Source organism: Tinamus guttatus, unplaced genomic scaffold (assembly GCF_059628265.1).
Source record: "Tinamus guttatus ecotype Peru unplaced genomic scaffold, ASM5962826v1 Tinamus_guttatus_pri_ptg000045l, whole genome shotgun sequence".
NCBI lineage: Eukaryota > Metazoa > Chordata > Aves > Tinamiformes > Tinamidae > Tinamus > Tinamus guttatus.
In genome coordinates this window covers 1055420-1075224 of record NW_028288579.1, presented here as the reverse complement: position 1 = coordinate 1075224, position 19805 = coordinate 1055420, and the positions used below count along the sequence as shown (strand labels likewise).

Here is a 19805-nt window from a genome sequence, read left to right as displayed (position 1 = left end):
ATGACCCTGGGCAAGCCTGACTCAAGGCTGAAACACCGAATGGTCCCCATTGCCATTTGGTGCAAAGATGCTGCTCAGGGTTGAGCTCCTCTTGCTGCTCTTCCTGAGCTCGGAGGCGGAGGGATGTCTCCCTGCACTGAGGGAGTTTGGGTGGAGCAGCCCTTTCCCATGGCACCTTCATACCTGGTGCTCAGTGCTGTGCAAAACCACATCTCCTGGAGGGGCACAACCCAAGTTTGCCGCCCCAGCGGATAGTGAGGGATTTTGGCTTCTGCTGAGGATGACCGTAATTTTCCTTTTCTCCCCAAGTGATCTGAAAGAGCTGTTGCCAGCAGAGCACACTTTCTTCTTAGACTTCCCCGGAGCTCTTGTGAAGTCAGCAGATGTCAGAGGCCACTCTGCGAGGACGCAGAGACTGATCCCAGCCTTTCTCCATCTGTCCTCACGTGGGACTAATTTTAGGACAATCACTTCGTTCCAGAAATAAATGAATACAAAACCAGTTGTTCCTCTTCCTTCCCTCCTACGTCCCCAGCTCAGTTGTCAGCCATTTGGCATATGCCAGTGCCACAACCAGGAGGAGGCCAGGGCCTTACTTTCTGAGGTCCATAGGGCACTTCAGCCAGCTAGACAAGTTTCAGGCAAGGCAGGCTGTTAATTGCTCTGCTTAAGTCTGGCAATGAGCAGCTGCAGGGGTTATCAATCCATACACTCCTGGACACATGCCCAGCATGAGCACGGAGAGCAGGGTTGAAACGAGGCAGATGTGTCTGGGCTGGAGTGCTCAGCGCCGCGTGCCCAAGGAGCCCTTGCCTTCTCTGGTGTCAATCTTCGTGTGTCCAGGGCTGCAGCAGAAGAGATCCATGTCCATCCGAAAGCCGTATTCCAAAGAAAAACCAGCCCTACCTCTGCCATGGCCTGTTAAGAAATAAACAGAGACAATAATAAAGCAAGGTGTAGGACTTAAATAAATCTCTTTTCCTTAAGCTTAGATGCTTTTGAAAACAATTCCCATATCTTACACACACATACAAAAAAAAAAAAAAAAAAAAAAAAAAAAAGAGAGGAAATGGCTTGTTTTTTGACCTCTAATCCATTTTTTATGCAGGCTGACAGAGATTGGATTCTTTCCACCTCACTTTCCTTCCATAGGAACTGGTTGCGATCTCAGCCCGTTGGAGGCACTAATCTCCCTGCGTCCCTTCGCGTGGGAGTTGGATGCAGATGTGTGAAATTCCAGCCCCAGCAGCTTCCTTCCCTTCTCACCCCGTCCTGGGGGGATGTTGCAAATCTTGGCAGCGTCTATTGATCCAACAAGGCCGGGAGACCTGCTGGTGTGAGGGGACAGCCTGAGGGACCCCGTGGCCATGGAAGTTAACTCGATCCTCGCCAGGAGCAGTTTATATGTCTTCCATTTTCTCTCCCGCAGGCCACCCAGAGATCTAGACTCCAAAGCCTGCATCTCCATTGGCGAGGAGGTAAGGTTAGGAGGTGTGGTGAGCAGAAGGCTCTTGGGAGAAGGTGACCATCCCTGCCTAGCTGCTGTGGCACTGGGTGCTTCTCCAGACGTGCTGCTTGGGTGCTTGTTTCCCAACTAGTTTGGGGTAAAAAGGAGCAAGTTCATAAACAGTGTCTGTGAAATGTGTTATATTTTGCATGAAATGAGTCGGGGGGGCTCAGCCAGCGGATTAGAGGGTGCTGGATCTTTTGCTGGCTTGGGAAGTGTAGATGCAAGAGGCCACCACGTAAGCAAATCCTCCAGTTAAGAAGATCCTCCTGGAGACTCCCCTTTGCCCCCCCAGGGATAACTGAGCATAATGAGCATGAGAAGCTGCAGCGTTGCGTCGCTGCGAGCACGGCATGTCCGGGAGGAGCGAGATCTGAGGCAGGAGAGGCGGCCGGGAGCTGCTTCGCGCGAGCCCTGGCAGCCCCTCTGGCTGCTGGAGCGGCTCCCCCGCTTTCAGCCCTGGCCCCGGGCCACTCTTGGCAGCAGCTGCTGCAAAACAGCCGTCCCTGAGCTGCAGCGTGGAGCCCCAGCGCTGCCTGGCTTAACCCCGAGCCCTCGCTGCCAAGGCACAGGCAGCGAAGTGCAGGTTGCAATTTTGTTTGGCTCTTTTTTCCCCACACACTGAAGTCTTTCCAAGACAGCAGGGCCTCCTGCACCAAATGGGGCCCTGACGGGAATTGTCTTTTTCCTTTTTTGTGGACTTATGGTGTCATTATGAGGCCCAGGAAGGTCTGGCCTGGCTGTCCTTGTGCTCACCCCCCGCACTTCCACACAGGACACTCGGATCCCTTCAGGGTGTCCCCCTCACTCACAGTGACAGCACATTGCGCAGGGAGACGGCTTTTCTAAACCAAAATCAGGCCCAGCTCACATGTTTCCGATACCTCATGGTTATAACCCAAGGTCGCATGCTGTTTTCAGAGAGCTTTGGCTGCATCTCCTTCAGTGAAGCTGTATTCGGGTAAGGGGTCCCTAAATTTTTCTGCAGCCACTGAGGTTGCTGCTATTGCTCAAATACAGCATTGCATTTGGTGGCTATGTATGTACTGTCTTCACATAAGATTTTTGTATTTAAAATCAGGCACTCTGTTTATTTAGGGGAATAAAACCAGACATTTTGCCCTCCTTTTTGCTCAAACAACAACAAAGCTGCTGAGAATGCAGGTAAATCTGAGCTTTGGAAATTCCTGCCTTGCCTTAACGAGGTGCAGCTAATCCCCTGGAAACATCAGTTACAAAACAACAGGATTGCAAACAGCAGATTTTACTTTCCTTTTCGATCCCTTTACTGATTTAAAGCCTTCGTCCAGAGAATTTCCCCTTGCTAATATTGAAGGCCACCTCATCAGGAGTCTAGGGCAGGTTGGATCTTCCAGTCCTGGAAGCAAAATTCTGCAGCAGTGTGGAAACCATTCCCTCTGATGGTATAAAATTGCAGCAGAAAAAAAAAAAAAAAAAAAAATCAAGGACTGGCATTATGATAGGAGAAAATGGCATGGCAGCATTCATGAAAGCACATTAAAGCTAGACAACAAATTTATTAGGTGTAAAAGATAGGCCCCAGTGTCAGGGAGCTAATTTATGAAGTGAAACACGAACCCAGTGGCATTTTAGAATGTCTATCTTTCCTTCATTTGGGATTTTGTATTTTCCCTGGCATAGAGCAGAGGCTGGAAGGTGGAAAGAGTGCGAGATGCCGCTGGAGCAAAATGGCACGGGGGAGCGGCGTCGAGAGCGCTGGCCTTGCGGCGGGCACCTCTTCCAAGAAAATCACTTCTCCTGCCGCGATCCCCAGGACGAGGAGGAGCTGGAGGCTCCAGAGAGGCTCCGTGCGGAGGCAGAGAGCCCGTGCTGGGTGGTCTAACGTGGCACATAGCCCTGGAGCTCTGTCTCTTTTGGGTGTCACTGGAGAGGCAGCATCTTGCATGGCTCGACTTTCCCATGGACCCATATGTGCTCGTCCAGAGATCCTTGAAGATGCGAGTGCCTCTTCCATGGGCCTTTGCAAACATATCCCAGATCTCTCCAGAAAGCCTCTTCCCCCTTCTCCATTTTATTTTTGCTGCTGAATTTAAGGAATTACGCACAAGCCCGTGGCACAAGCTGATGTGCCGTGAATCGGCTCATTATAGCCCGCATTGCTCTGCTGGGCGAATGACTTAGGCGGTTGTGCGCTCAGCAAACAACGTGGCCCATTTTTAGGAGCAAAAGCACATCTGAAATGTCCAAAAATAACAATAATAAGCAAAAAATAGAGCCACTGCACAATGTCGTGGCAGCAAGGAGAGGGGCAGGTTGGGACGCAGGGCACCAAAGACCAAGAGAAAGGGATGGCGAATGTGAGACAAAATAAATGCTTCGTGGTTTCAAAATGGGGCATGCTCGGCTGGTGTTCGGCCCATCTACAGGGCTGGTGAAATAAGCTTTTCCAGGCCTGTAAACCGCTTGGGGATATTCCCATGATTGTTTTGGGGACGAGAACAGAAGGAAAAAAAAGGAAAAAAAAAAAAAAGAAAAAAAAACCAAAAAGACTGAAGGGGATTTGTAGGCGAAACCCTCCTGTCTCTGACATTTTTCTCCCCCGCAGAACTTTGAGGTGAAAGCCGACGACCTGGAGCCCATCTCCGAGCTGGGACGAGGTGCGTACGGGGTGGTGGAGAAGATGCGGCACATGCCGAGCGGGCAGATCATGGCAGTGAAGGTAGAGTGAGCCTCCCGAGGTGCTTTCTGTGTGTGTCGTTGTGTGTGGATGCCCCTGAGCGCTCGTTCGGGCACCTCTCTAACCTTGCTTGTTCTCACGCATGCCTTTACTGGGGATGACTTCTTCCCGCGTGCAATCCTCTCTCTACACAGGGGCCGTAAAAACAAGGTAGAGTTGGACCCTGTTTAACCAAAAAAAATGGATATGTTTGAAAACTCTGTCATGTAACATCCTTTTAGCACTGTACAGACATACTGTCCATCTGTATCTACAATATTCCCGTTTCCAGTAGGAAATGATTGCCATCATTTTTTTTTTTAAATGTGCATACTTTCTTCTAGGGTAGTAACCCTCAGATTCAGGGCTCTGCAGGACAGGAATGATTGTAATTGTAACAGCGTGCCGTAAATCAGGTTGCATAACATAATATTCTTCAGCTGGAACTTTTCTTGACTCTTCGGAATAGGAGCTTTTTTTTTCTTGTTGGGCTTTTTGCATAATGTCTGGTGCAGGAGGGTCATGGCAGAGGTTTATAGATGCTGTTATGAAAAATAGTACTTTTGTTTCATAAGCTTGCAGTTTAAGAAAATAGTCAGGGAAAGATACATGTTTTGGGAGGGACAATTTTTCAATTTTTGCAGGGCCAAATTTTAGCTCAAATTTCTGGTCAAAAGTAAAAAAAAAAAAGAAGTGAAAAAAAGATGAAGAGCTGAAAGTTATGAGCAAAGTGAGGTTGTAGCTCCTCGGGTTGTGACATGCTGGGGATGTGTTTCAGGGCCTTCATGTCATGCATTTTGTCTTTTTGTTTGCCGTGGTGTTTGCCAAAATGCAAAAGTCCTTTCTCAATAGGGTAGCAGGGGTGAAGAGGACTTGGCAGGAACCTTCAAGCCTGTTACTTGCAGCTGTGATGGTAAACAGTTTAATGCCACCGTGTTATTTACCTGGAGTGGCTTTGACCAAAGAGCCTAGATGATGTATACGTGGCCCATGCTGACCTGTGTCATGCCCCTATGTAGCACTTCACAGCTGAGGATCTCCAGGTGTTTCTCATAAATAGCATCTCTTCTTTGGGAGATTGGGCAATATTATGTCCGTTTTCCAAAGCTGTGGGGAGCACGGGGCCTCTGGTAGCAATGCCTGAGCTCTGTCTTATGTCCAAAGTCCCTGGAAGTCAAGGGTTTGCAACAGCCCAGAATTTGATATCCTGCTCCCTTCTTCTCCCTCAAACCTCGGAGTCTTTTGACTGTCGTAAAAAGAGTGGCATTAGCAGGGAAGATAAAATTGCTTGCAAAGTGGGGTGGTATTTGAAGACCCTTCTCCATCTCTTTCTGTGCTCCCACTGTGGATGGTGTGTTTCTGCCATGCCTCCAGCAAAGAGGAGTGATGAAAGGGTATCACAAAGAGGTGTAACAAGAGGGTACGGCACAGGCACAGTGTCAAGGTACTGTGGTCACCTGGGACGATCTTATAGAATGTCGTATGGAGATGCTGATGACCAATCCTGCAATGCTTTGTGTTCCAGCGGATCCGAGCCACGGTGAATAGCCAGGAGCAGAAAAGGTTACTCATGGATCTGGATATCTCCATGAGGACGGTAGACTGCCCCTTCACTGTCACCTTCTATGGGGCACTTTTCCGAGAGGTATGGCATCCCGGAGACCCTGCCCTGCTTGCAGCCCGTGGGCTCAAGAGGCCTGTCATGGGCACTGCTAGAAAATAAGAGGTTGGACTCTATCAAAAGTCATTTTCAGTTCTTCTGTGTGGATCCATCCTGGGCTCTGAGCTGGACTCCCTCCGAGTCTCCGTGCCAGGGTTTTAATCTCCCTGTAGGCATGAAGACCTGATAGAATTTGTATGTGCTGAGTTTCTGCCTGAGCACTTTACTTAGAGTCATTTCTTCTACAAGGAAAGACATGTTCCCACATGAGGAGGAGCAGAGGGCAGATGAGGGCCATGGAAAGGCCTGTGTGCCGGGACACTTGGACTTGGTTGGGGTTTTGACTGATGGGGACAACCGGGTGCTGAGAGCATTGACTCACAGTGTGATCGTTCAGTGCTAATATTGTCCTGAGTTGCAGTGAGAAAGCCACATGGAGGAGAAGCTCTGAAGAGCAAGATCTGTTGGAGAATTTAAGCACAGCTTTTGCGGAGCTGAGCATTTCCTGGCTCAATGTTTCTGGAGTGACCTGAGCACTTAGGAGTCCTATTAACTTTCAGAACTCCTAAATCAGGAGAATTCTACTTTGGGGAGAGATGGTACCAATTTTACCCCAAATGTTAGTGAAGGTGGACAGCAATTACTTAAGCTTGCCGAGGGAAAAAGATAAGGCACAATGGAGTTTTGGTGGATGACTTCTAAAAGACAGGGAAGAGACAGGGAACAGGCCAGCAAGGGGCAAGTGCCAGAGAAGACCTTTGCAGGTGAAGGGGAAGGACAATCCATTCCAGTGTGCAGGTATTTATCTCTTTCTCCTCCAGGGAGATGTGTGGATTTGCATGGAGCTGATGGATACCTCACTGGACAAATTCTACAAACATGTCATTGACAAAGGCCTGACAATTCCTGAAGACATCTTAGGGAAAATAGCCGTCTCTGTGAGTAATAGCAAGGGGTGAGGGAAGGGGAAGGGGGATTCTTCTCTAAGCCAAACCCTTCATGACCCTCTGTCCCTGCCATCTTTGCGTTGAGAAGATTTTGTCCCACCATCAGCATATATGTACATCCCTAGGTGGCTTTCAGTATTTGGTCGGAAATGATGTTCTTTATAAGCCATAAATACTCCCAGTTGTTCCAGGGTATGTTGTAGCTAAGAGGCAGCACAGCATTGGCTGTGGGGAGGGCTCTACAGCTGGTTTGCCTTCTCCTGACAGTCTTGGGAGATCCCTGGGTCCCCAGCGTCATCTCTGGCTGCTACATGATGGAGGGATTAGCAAGGGGTGAAGGCAAGGGGCAGTTTCTTCCCATCATGGTGCTGCCAGCTCTGATTCACTCTATATTTGCTGTTTCAGATTGTAAAAGCACTAGAACACCTACACAGTAAGCTCTCCGTGATCCACAGAGGTAAGTGCCATCCATGCAGCTGGTGACTGTGCTGGCTTCTGTCAGTCCTGCGCCACGTGCTCTTTCCCCAGCCTTGCGGCTGGGCAGAGTTCTTCCAAAGTAGCCAGGATAAAATGGGGCTTTGACAGCAAAATGTTCCCTAACATCTCAGGATTAGCAAGGCCTAGTCCGAGGAGATGTCCACTGATGTGCGCTTTAGGAACTCCATGCTCTCCCCAGCATTTCCCGCTGAGCGGTAAGAGAAGTGGCCTCCAGTGTGTTCTGCTGGCAGAGAGAGAGGGCTTTTTCCTGCAGCCTGGCTGTGTTCCCCTGGATTGCATTTCCCTAATCAGAAGGTCTAATCCATGCTCTGCTTGAACACCCCCACGGTATTAATAAAAGACTTTCTGACCTTGGTGGGCTTTGGATGAGAAGCTTGCAGGCTCCTCCCCTAGCATAGTAGGGGAAGATGCAGGTGAGCAGTGTCTCCAGGCTGGCATGGTGACTCATGCACTCAGCAAACCAGCCAGCGTCCCCTCCATGCCCGTGCCCTGATACCCATGGGGCAGAATGGGGAGGTGTCTAAAATGGCATCAGATGAGCTTGTGAACACCCTCCTTAAACTCTTTTGGCATTTTCCTGCTTAGAGCACCTCAAAAAGACCATGAATATATTTAAAGAAAAAAAAAATGCAGTGTTGCTGCTTGACACCTTTGTTTTTAAAGGATCATTTTCAATTTGTCATGAGGAAGGAAAAGCCCTCTCTGGAGTGTGTGACTGCTGGGGAAAGAACGGTTTGAAGTGAAAGGAGTTCAGCTGTAACAGGCGGTCACCTTTTGTACATTATGCATGGGGCTTAGGGTTGAGTTCCTATCTTCTGTATAATTTAAAGTGGGTGGAAAATACTGCTCAGCTTCTGGATTTCAATTTGCTTGTTTGCTTTCCACTGAAATAGTATTATTTTAATATAAAAGCAGATGGGAGAGGATCTCAGATACCTGAAGTTTTTGGTTGCAGAGTGCTGATTGGAGGGAGGATGTTAACCAACTGCAAACCACTCAGTTCTAATGGGCACGACTCAAAAGTGGCTTCTGGCCACCTTCAGACAGTGTTTCAGCTCTTCTATTTAACAGTTCATCAGCATAAATAGAGGACCTGCTCCCGTAGATCTCACTTGTAGCCTCTTCCCAGGCCTTCACTTCCCCCTTAGATGGTGATCATAGCTGGTTTCATGAGAAAGATGCAAATGCAAATACAGCAAGAATGTAAGGCTGTGATAGGAACCAGATAAATCTGTCAGTAATAGATGAGACACCCACATGCCTGCTGCTGCTCCCATTGCCTTCATGCATGATAACCTTAAAATCAGAGGGCGCTTCTGAAGTTATGGTCCTTCTGTCTTAGTTTATTGCTCCTTCCTTCCCCTGGGACACACACTTCTCTTCCTCCATTTCCACCCACTCCTCATCTTTTTCCCAAATGTTTTTCCTTATGCTGCCTTGAGAGCAGCTCCAGCTGGTGACTCAGCAGTGAGCTGGACTTTTGTAGACGTCTTTAGGAGATGTTCTAAGCCCTGCTGAGGTTGCTCCTCCGTGAGCGCTGTGAGGATCCATCACAATCCTTGCTATCATAAGGTGGCCACATGCACAATTTCGGCCCATGCAGTCACATCAAAAGGGAAGGGACGTTTCCAGGATGTATGACAGGCTCATGAAGCGCTTGCTTTGCTTGTAATAGCTCCTGGCTTTCCGGTGAGCAGTAGCAGTGGGGTTTGCACAGGCACTGGGGGTGCCCTCTAGTGTTAGGAAGCTCGTTAATTTTTTGGCTTAGTACAGCCACCCATGCGTGACAGTGACTGTCGTGTGTGTTCCTTCTTGCAGATGTAAAGCCCTCTAACGTGTTGATCAATACGCAGGGGCAGGTGAAAATGTGCGATTTTGGAATTAGCGGTTACCTCGTTGACTCGGTAGCTAAAACCATGGACGCAGGATGCAAACCGTACATGGCTGTAAGTTGAGCTGGGGAGAAGCCGGGTGGGAAACCTGCTGCAGCCGGAGGAATATGAGACTGGGCATCAGGTTGTCCTAAAGGGGAAGGATCTGGCATGTGTCCTAGGGACTCGATTTGGAAGACATATCTCTGAAGTTATATGTAAAGGGGAATAGAGGAGACAGGTCTCACAGGTCGAATCAGGTCTCCTGGGCACTGTTTCCTGTTCCTTTAACACCTCTGTGACCTTGAGAGGCCCCTGTAATTACTCTGTGTTGTATTTTTGCCATTTGCCGTATGGGTACAATGGCGTTTCCTTTCTGGGAGAAGAAAAACAGTCCCTAGGGAATGGGTCCTTCAGGCTCCTCCGTGGGAGCTGCCGCTCCTGTTTTGCTCTCTGCAGAGCTATTTCACAGAGGGGAAGCAGTTATGGAGAACTGAGGTTTGTCGCCTCTAAATATGTCAAAGCTCCAGCACTCCGATCTCTAGAGTAGAATTCACCAGCTTTTGGCGAGTCATTTCTCTGACTGCCTTAACTGGCAAGGATGTACCACCAGCTTTGTCTCCAAGGTGGCCAAGGAAGCAGACTGAGTGACCTGGATTAGGTAGTCCTGGCCTGTCACCCTTAAAAGATCTGCCTTAATTTGCCTGCTGTTCCAGGATGCGTGGTGGTCCCCACTGGAGAGCCCTGGGTACGGCAGCGCTGAACTGGAACCGTTCGCGATTTTCCAACTGTCTTTGTCTCTCTTTTCAGCCTGAAAGAATTAATCCAGAGTTGAACCAGAAGGGATACAGCGTCAAATCTGATATCTGGAGCCTGGGAATCACAATGGTATGGTTATTGGAGGGTCGGATGTTCTTTGTGAGATCGTTTTCTTCCCCGTGGTCCTCCTGGTGCTGGTGGCACTTGTTCTCTGTGAGGCTGGCGGGGGCAGGAATGGGAGCTGTCAACTCGTACCGTTCACTCCTAGCACGCTCCAGGTGCAGCGGAGACAATTGGCAGCTCCTTTGCCAACTCCTTGCCAGTAGCTTCATAACCATAATACCTCCAAACTGAGCTCAAGCTCCTTCACAGGGTGACGTGGAGAGGACGCATACAGGACGTACAGGCTGTATGTCCGCAGCAGGCTATCCATAACCTCCCAGAACATCCTGCCAGGCAAGCGACCCTGCTGCATGCGCTCCTTGGTGAGCTGCTGCCATCTCCCACCGCAGAAGGGGAGGAAGAAATTGGGAGTAGGAAAAGGCAATGGGGCTATGCCAGCATCCAGTGTGGGGAGTGTGAGGCTGTGGGCTGCCACCTCTCCTTGCACTTGCTCTTTCCCCCCTCGGGATGCTGGGGACAGCTGTGGCCATGGCCACCGGCTGCCGGGAGGTGGCAGCATGGGCTAAGGCGAGGGCGCGTGCAGCACGTCTGGTGCCGCGCAGCTTCTGCCTGGGAGCAGGTTTGGTTTCCAAGAGGAAAAAAACCCTGTAGCGATTAGCAAAATCTCCCTCTGGAAAGCAGGGAGCGATGGCATCTCCTAAATGTCAGGAGAACTGGCGTTTAGCAGGAATCCATCTGCTTGCAAGTCATTTGCTAGTGCTGCTATCTTTACAAGCTTTTATTTTTCTGTAATTTCGCTCTTAAATGAAGTCTAATATAAGAGTAGCAGAGAGATAGATCCTTTGGGACCTCCTTAGGCCTTTCCCTTTTGGTGGTGAAGGTTAAACACAACCATGGGTAGGGAGGAGTTCCCAAAAGAAAGTTGTGACCATGTGGGATGGGGAACTGCCCATATTCACACAGGACTGGGACAAGAGCACGTGTATTTAGCCTGCACACCTGGGAGAGGGCACTTGGCACCGTTCCTGTTGATCGGGAAGCGCTGATCTGGGCTTTCTGCTCTGTGAACTGACTCCTGAAGAGTGTGAGGCCAGAGGATCTGGCTTAACTTGACTGGAGGAGTTGCCCAAGGGAGCCGATGTGGCTGAGGAGCCGGGCAGGGGGACAGGGACGTGGTGTCGATGGCATGTGGCTGACTCCGCTGTGCTGTGCCCCACAGATCGAGCTGGCCATCCTGCGCTTCCCCTACGACTCCTGGGGGACACCCTTCCAGCAGCTCAAGCAGGTGGTGGAGGAACCATCACCGCAGCTGCCGGCGGACAAGTTCTCAGCGGAGTTTGTTGACTTTACCTCGCAATGGTAGGTCCCAGTGTGCCACCGCGCGCGTCGCCTCACGGCTCAGGGTGCGGTGGCGGCTGCTCCCTCCCCCTACCCTGTGGAGGTGTTCGGATTTTCCAGGCGCTGTGGTGGCACTTGCTCCTTGGCAAGTTGGCAGGTGGACAGTGGTTCACACTGTAGTCAAGACACTGAACAAGGTCCCGTCAACTCATGTTTTGAGATCACTTAACATGGGGGCCCAGCTTAGGTTAGCACAGGTTCAGGAGACTGCAGAGAGTTATCTCTGCTGTCCGGGGTAGTAAAACTCCCATTGCCGCCTATAGCCCATGTGGGGAAGTTCCTGTGATGTCCCAGCTGGCATCAGGAATAAGTAATCCAAATATGGCTCTCTATTCCTGGAGATTTGCATTGATTTCAGTAACTTGTCATCAAATTTCCTGCTATTAGTACCCTGGGAACCAGGTTTTTGTTTGTAGAGGGTCTAAATTAAGAGGATTATCCCCACATTTAAAATTCACCTTAGCACCTCATTTTGGGCTGCTTTTGAGCTCAAAGGATGTGACACATCCCGTATCTTCAATTAGGCAATATTGGCACGTATCGTTACTGGGTTCCTCTGTTCATTCACAACATGACACTAAACACGAGCTAGCTACACACAGGCAGCAGGAAATATCTATTCAGTGTGTGTCCTCCACTTCCTCTGGGCTCTGGCAAATCCCAGCAGAGCACTGGCTTATCATCACCGAGGTTCTCACTTTTGTTTTGCTCAGTGTGACACCTTTTCCCCACCACCGACGTGTACGTGTGTGAAGATCTTTTCAAGTTGCTCCAAGTGTCTTTCCCCTAAATACACTGTCAGGAAGTGAGTAGAGATTACGTCCTGTCTTTTAAAAGCTATTTTCTGCTGGAGGGAAACCAAAATAACTCCCAGCTACAACCCTCCAGAGCCATCTGTTGTAGAAGAGGAGAAAAAGAGGATGTCCCATGTAACCGTCCCTGCTGATAACAACGTGGTGATAAACAAACAGTTGTACACGTGCTTCAGAGCCACTCGGTTACCACTCCCAACTGGAGGCTGGAAGCTCTATCCACTTCCTTACTCCCTGTTTTAGCGGGCAGGACCCAAAGGACCAATTATGCCAGTTCCTCAGCAACGTGCAGTGTATTGACTTGTGTGTATGGGGTCTCTGGATCTGGCTTTGACCTTGAGTTCACTTCACTTGTGATACCCAGCACTGGTACTGTGTGCAAGTTGTTGGCCTAAAGCTGTTGATCTAATATATTGAGTGGTTGGACTTACTATAAATGCACTTGAAATCTTCTGGAAAGATATATTTATATGGCCTTGCTTTAGTTGTGTACAGAATGTAAGGTTTCTTATCCCTTTTTCTTTTTTTTTTTTCATAAAGCTTGAAGAAGAATTCCAAAGAACGGCCAACATACCCAGAGCTTATGGTGAGTGTGTATTAAGCAGTGTACTGGTTGAAAAGCTTAGACATTATTAAATGCTGAAGCCAGGGTTTCCAGTTGTGACTGGGGATTTGGGATAGTCGGCATCTTGATCTTTATAAAGATACAAAAATCATGTTGACATGGTGCCTTGGAGAGAAGAGTTTTTGGACAGAGTGACTTCTGAATTCCAGGGACAGAGACTAGGCTGTAGCTAATAACTCTGTTTTTTGAATTTCATCTGCTGCTTAGAGGTTGTTTGATGTGAGAATGGCTAGGACAGAGAAGTAACAAAGAGGACGAAAACACTGATAAATGTTTGCACTTGGTATGTCTAATCAGTGTCTATATGTACCTCAAGGGAGGCAGTGAGGAGGATGGTGCTGGCCTCTTTTCAGCGGTGGCCAGCGACAGAACTAGAGGAAACGGCCACAAACTGAAGCATCAAAAGTTCCACAGGAACTTAAGGAAAAATTTCTTGACAGTGAGGGTGACAGAGCACTGGAACAGGCTGCCCAGAGAGGTTGTGGAGACACCTTCTCTGGAGACCTTCAAAACCCACTTGGATGCAGTCCTGTGCCACATTCTCTAAGTGACCCTGCATGTGCAGGGGGGTTGGACTAGATGACCTCTAGAGGTCCCTTCCAACCTTGAGCATTCTATGATTCTATGTCGGTGTTTTGTTCCCATAAGCATCTGTTCCATTTTTAGTTGTCACTTGATTCATGGCTTGTTAAAGGCAGAAAGGTGCCTGGCTTAGTTACTTCTGGAGGTCTGGACCCAAATGCTTCATCTGTGCGTTATGTCCACTCCATCCTTTGGTGTCTGGACCAAGCAGGGACACCCTTGCAGAATGTGCTAAAGCATTAATGTCTTCTGTTACTTGTGACAAATGACTTTTGCCATCCAGGGATCTCTCTCACACTACCCATGTCCTAACACCTGCCTGGAGGTGCTGGGACATATATGGCATGAAGGTGCCAAGGTTTGAAGTGCTCTTTAGGTGCAAGATGTGCTGGAAATCCATGCACCTTTTAAAAATGAAGTGTAACCAATGAATAATTCCTGTGGCATTTCTTACTGGGCTCTGTAATACAATTAGGCTATATATAGGTCTGATTTACGCATGGTTTGCTCAAATGTTGGTTTCAGACAAAGGGAGGCCCAAGGTTTATGGCTTTTTTCCTTTTTTTTTATTATTGAATAAATACATATATATTTTAAGCAAATCTCTAAAGTTTGCCAAATGGCCTTTTATCAAAAAAGTTCACCGGAGCAGCTCTGTCTGTTGCAGCATTAATACTGGTTGGCAAGCGAGTGCATTTCTATTGAATTAGGTTCTTGGATCACCTCTCCAGAGTATCTCAATGCTGTGGTATTTTATGGCTGACATGAATGTTGTGAGGTCCTGTGGCTGTGGATTAGTGTTTTGTTTTGTTTTGGTTTTTTTTGACTTCCTCCTCTCTCTCTCTTATGGCATTAAATTGCGGTGCCGGATTGGACTTGTCATTTAGACCAAGGCTGCTCACTTGCTTTCCTGTGGAATTGAGGTTTCTCATGGAAAATATGACTCACTGCTATCTTGAGCATCAGGAAAATTGATATGGATGCTTAATTTTGTTTAAAACCCACTTCCCCAGGTGAAGTGGACCGTGAAACTACTGCAGGACTCCTCCTTTGGTGGTCAGGGAATCGTGTTGAGTTGACTCGGCTACGTAGTGTCTTGACTGGGTGGTTGAGCAAGGCTCGGATTCGGGGGACATGGTGCTGGCCCATCTTTAACTCACACAGTGCAGCTGTGAATGTACTGCTGTGGGAGGAACTTTGGGAACCTCTGCAAATCTCAAAATGCCTTTAAAAATGTGGTTGGAGTGTAGAGATGTATTGAACCCATGGACAGATGTTTGGGAAGCACAAAGTCATCTTGCACAAGGCAGAGGGCATCCACTTGCCTGAGTTCTGCAGTACCCTGGGACCTCTCAGTTGCCTCTGATACGCTGGAACTCTTATTCCTCCTTGAACCATTTGGGCTCAGCGCTCAATACTAGCAAAAATGAATAACTGTGTATTAAATGCTGAGGTGGCGGGTGCTGGCCCTAGCAGCGAGGGCCTGTGTCCTGCTGGGGTGGGGGTTTGGTGGTGTTTTTGCTCCTTGCATGTATTTTTCCGTTTGAGCTGAGATGCAGGCGAGGTTTTCTGGCAGGATGTCTTCCCACGCTGGTCACGATTAAGTAGTTAAACATAGAGCATGCTACGGGCTTTCCAGCCACGGTGGCTTTCCTCTGCGGTGGCGAGGGGTGAAGTAGCCGTCTCCTGCTGGGAGCATGAGCAATCCCAGGGAAGAAATGAGGCTCAGGAGTCACCAGAGGGTAAATGTGCAGATAAAGCCGGAAACAGACTGAAAAGGCACTGCATCAGCCTTCCTGCGAGTGCTGCTGGTGCAGTGGGCAGCACGTCTACCTCAGGGAGAGGATGCAGACAGGGACCACTCAGAAAGCCCCACATTAGCAAAAAAATCCTATTTTTCTCTGTCTAAGAGTTTGGCTGAAAAGCCATTAGGTCTGGTCCTTTGAATTGCGAGCAATAAATTTTAAAACATTTTTTTCTCCTTCTCTTCTTTCCCAGCAACATCCTTTCTTCACCCTGCACGAATCCAAAGAGACAGACGTTGCCTCTTTTGTCAAGCTCATCCTGGGAGACTGAGAACTGGATCCTTGTAAATGAATTGCCCTTCTGTGGACTGGTGGGTGCCGGGGAGGGACGCGTGGCCGGACTCGCCAGGAGAGCACCAACAGAGAGCCACCGTGTTTTGTTTTGTTTTGTTTTTATTCTGAGAAACCCTCGCCTCGCCGAAGTTTTTAAAAGGGTTCTTTGGTATTCGTAGTGACATAGAACGAGCTGGTTAGTGAAATGAATTTTAATGAGGTTGGTAACCTTAAAACAAATGCAAAACAACTGCAACAACAAAAAATTTTAAGAGTGATTTACATATTTAATGACAGTTGGGATCCCTCTTTCCTCACTTGCTCCTCATCCCCCTTTCCCTCCTTCTGAACCGGAATTTGCTTTGTCATGGTAATAGGTGCTATGGTAGTCATGAAGTTGTATGTAGATTTATATTTTGTCCCTTCCATTATTTTAATATTTATGTTAAGTGCTTGATGGAATAGATTTCTGTTTTATGTGAGGATGAATGCGTGGTGACGATGATAATGCTAAATGAGGCCGCAGAAGGGGATAGTTGCAGGGTTTTGCTGTTGAGAAGGTGTTGCAGGAAAGGAGGAGGAAGAGAAGTGTCTGTGTGGTGGGAAATATTTAATGTGCCTCGTAAAAATTATTTTAGAATCAAGGATCTCAATTTGGCTCCTCCAGGGGGGTTGGGGGAAGGTAGAGCTGGTGGGTTCCTGCCCTTGATAAAATCCATGCTCCGGTCGTGGTGACAGTCCCCTTCCCCTAGCTCCCAGACTGTTCCTCTTGTTGGAGACTTTCCCCTACAACCTGCTGCTCTGACTCCCTCTGTGTCTTTTCAGTAATAGGGGAAGAAAAGTCTTGGAGAAGGTCGAGGCAAGGAGATGGGCTTGCAGGAGCCCTCGGTCGTCCTGCTGCAAATAGGCAGAAGTGAGTCCAGGCTCTGAAGAAAGCAGTTTGCAAAGCCCAGGTCTGCCGGTGGGACTGTCTCTAAATGCAGACACTCGGGGCCAAATCCCGACCTTTTCTGGCAAGGTGGACGTTCCATGGGATGTAGCCCAGCCTGGAGCCCAAACCTTTCCCTCCCACGAGAGCAGGGCTGGTGTTGCAGGCTGGGCTCCTGGGCCAGTGCATTGGGGAAGAGGCCAACGGGCAGGTCTCGAGCTGTTGTGGGCGAAACCTGGGTATGTTTCGCCTCTTGGTGTAACTCTAAAAGGCCTCATGGGGCTCCTGGCAGGTCCGCTCCTCTCCCGGGCTGGGTGCACGTGTCTGGTACCGCTCGCTTTCCTGTCGGTGCAGGGCCCTTGTGATGGCTCGTCCTCAGCTGCAGCGCAGAGTCCAGCCAGCCGCTTTGGGGAGCTGCTTCCAGCATCAATTCTCCCTTTGAAAAACATGACATTTAAAACCACCCTTTGGTTTTCCTACATATGGATCTGATGCTTTTCGTTAAAGATTGTTTTTGCTACTTTTCTCCTGGAATATAAATCTCCTTTGGACACCACATCTCCTTGACCTCAGAGCACCTTTATTTCAGTGCCATTCTAATTGGCGGGCTGAATTTATGTGATACTGTCAAAGTTCAGTATTAATAGCAGATATTAATGTCACCAGCGTTTTCCAATAGAAAATTAATGTCAGTGTTGTCTGCAGCTAGTATCCCTCTGCTACAATGATTCCTGCATGCCTCGACACTACATGCTGAGTGCTTTGCTTTCATGCTTTTTGCTCTTGCCGGGCTTGGGTCGGCTCATCCCTTTGTTTTCATGACATTATTACAATGGGGCATGCAAGAAAATAAGTTTCCTCCCGGTCCTTCATGACTTTGTTCCTTTAAAAGTCATTTGTGTCAGCACCATGAGTGGATCTTGGTGACCAGTGAGACTTAGAAAGGTGATCCACGTGATCACTGCTTCCACCGACCCTGTTTTTCTTGAACACTTGAGCAGGTGGAGAGACAAGACCTCATGTCCTTGGCAGCTCTGAAAACCTGTTGGGCTGCAAGATCAGAATCTGTTTCTTTGCTCTTTCATTCAGCTGAAAACTGTGCTCGGAGCTGAGCCCAGAGCTGTGGCCTCAGTGCAATGCTCGTCCCCCTCTTCTCTGCCTTATTCCTGGAGGGAGCCAGTGCAAAATGCCTGGTGGCTCCCAATGCTCCTGAGCTTTTTGAGGCCTTGCCATCACTAGCTTGTGCTCTCCAACTGTGTTTTTCCTGCAGATTAGCTACGGAAAATCAATTTCTGGGCTCCCTACAGGTCCCCTAGACTTTGCTAAGAACATGGAGAGTGTTTGTTGGTCACTGTTGGTCTATGTGCCGGATTCATGTTGCTGCGATGGGTGACTTGTCCATCTCCTCTGGAGATTTCCGAGGTGGATAAAACTTCACATAGATATCTATGTACTGTGTTTCTGCCTTCTTTCCTGAGTTCTGCTCTGCTTATGGGCTTGGAAGGAGACATTTCTGATGTGTTAGAGAGGTGGGACCACCACTTCCAGAGGCAGCTGGCCCATCCTGGCAAAAGGCAGGATGGATGATTGGCGGGACACTACTCAGAAATAGCTTTTTTTCTGGAAAAAGAAAAGTGCAGTTGAGCTCCCATTTCTTTGGCAGCTGTGGCAGGATGTGGGGTGAGTGTCTCTGCCCAGCCATGTGCCTTTGCTGGGCATCCCCTTTGGCACCATCCACCTTGTAATGCCGGGGACATTGTCCAAGTTTTGAGCAGGAGGGAGGTTGTTGGGGCAGAGCCCCTGGTCTCGGTGTGGAGGGAGGGCATAGAGGCGTCCATAGGTAACGCAGGCCCGTGGCTGGGATTTTTGCCTCTTCTTGGCAAACCAGAACCTACCTGCACATCTCTCTTGTTTCCTAGATGTTTTAGAGGAGGAAACTCGGCTCTGCTGATGCAAGATTGCATTAGCGGCTGGTCCGAGGTAGTTCAGACAAGGTTCCCACCAGCTCTCTTGTTTAACAGACCTCTTCTTTATTAAAAACAAGCCCCAAACTCCTCTCTCAGAAAAAACAGCCAAGATGTGCTTTTATTTTCCTCTCTTCCATCTTGTTCCTCTTAGAGGGACTCTGGGAGCCCGTCTTGGTGCTTTCACTCTTTCATATGCCAAAGATTGTTACATCCCTCCTAGAGCTATACTTCTGCCAAACCAGATCTTGCCTCAGAAATCATCCACTTCCCTGCTCCTTGGGGTTCCTTCTGTTGCTGTTGCTTTTTCATTGAATTTCCGCATGTTTATTGACATGTCTATTGTTGAGCTTCCTGGACACATGCAGCTCATTTTTTCAGATGCAGAGAAAGACAAATAGTTGCCTTCCCTGGTCTACTCCTGCTGTTGGGGAAATACTGCTAGCAATAGGATTCCTGCAAATGGGGATGGGTCCCATCGGCATGAGGGTCAGGCACGGTGTATGCTGGCATCGCTCTGCTGGCTAGGCTGGAATGAAGCCAGCTGTGTCCAGCTGAGAATCTGTCCTTAATGTCTAAACAGTTATTACCCACTAATAAGGATTAATGATTGTAAATCCCCAAGGATTATACATAAAATGGCAAGTTTTACTCATTAATCTTTATAGCTGTATTATAGCTGTTTATGTCAGAGGAGTCTTCGCTCTCTGTTCTGAGTCTGCCTTTGGAAAGGGGGTTTGAGCACGGAAGTACATGAAAGATGGACATAGCAGACCAGATGTCCACATGTTTTACAGTCTGTGTCGTCCCCTCAGGTCAGTTGTTTCCTTGAAAGCTGTTAAGCAGCAGCAAAGGATATAGCGCAGAGTGGTGTCTGCTGTGCTGGCCTCTGCCTGAGCTATAAAATCCAGATTGTTTCTGGTGAGAAGGGATCAGATCTCCTAATTAATATTTCAGCCCAGCCGCTGCTGGAGCAGATGGATACTCCGGAGTTTGCCGTGTGCTTTGGCAGCCAGGGTGCTGCGGTGAAGTTGGGTTCTCTGGAGGAGATGCTCTCCGCACAGTACACAGCTCTGCTCCAAGCTGGATGGACGCTGCTCCTTCAGCTAGCCCCACACTATGGAAGAGGCCCAGAGATTGCTTGTTTGAATCTCAGCTGTCATGTACTTGCAGATGAGCCTAGGCATGGCTCGGAGGTCATGGTGTCAGCGGTCTGGATACAAAGGTTCCTGTTAGGTGGTGGCTGGCACAAGCGGTTTGAACATGGACATGTTGCTTGGGGTGAACAGTTGGGTTTGCATGGGCAGCTCTTCCCTCACCCAGCTCTCCTTTGCTTGATTTTCCTTTTCCTTGTT

At 48.7% G+C, this 19805-nt stretch overlaps 1 protein-coding gene across 1 annotated transcript in view; it reads left to right on the top strand.

Annotated features, from left to right (window-relative positions):
- Positions 1-16436, top strand: part of MAP2K6 (mitogen-activated protein kinase kinase 6) — a 35140-nt gene extending 18704 nt beyond the window's left edge. The window contains exons 3-12 of the mRNA XM_010211537.2: positions 1430-1478; positions 4095-4208; positions 5731-5850; positions 6687-6803; positions 7218-7269; positions 9129-9256; positions 9992-10069; positions 11283-11422; positions 12814-12859; positions 15479-16436. Of these exons, the coding sequence (XP_010209839.1) occupies positions 1430-1478; positions 4095-4208; positions 5731-5850; positions 6687-6803; positions 7218-7269; positions 9129-9256; positions 9992-10069; positions 11283-11422; positions 12814-12859; positions 15479-15556 (922 nt within the window). The 3' untranslated portion in view covers positions 15557-16436. The remainder of the gene's footprint in view (positions 1-1429; positions 1479-4094; positions 4209-5730; positions 5851-6686; positions 6804-7217; positions 7270-9128; positions 9257-9991; positions 10070-11282; positions 11423-12813; positions 12860-15478) is intronic.
- Positions 16437-19805: the final 3369 nt, after the last annotated feature.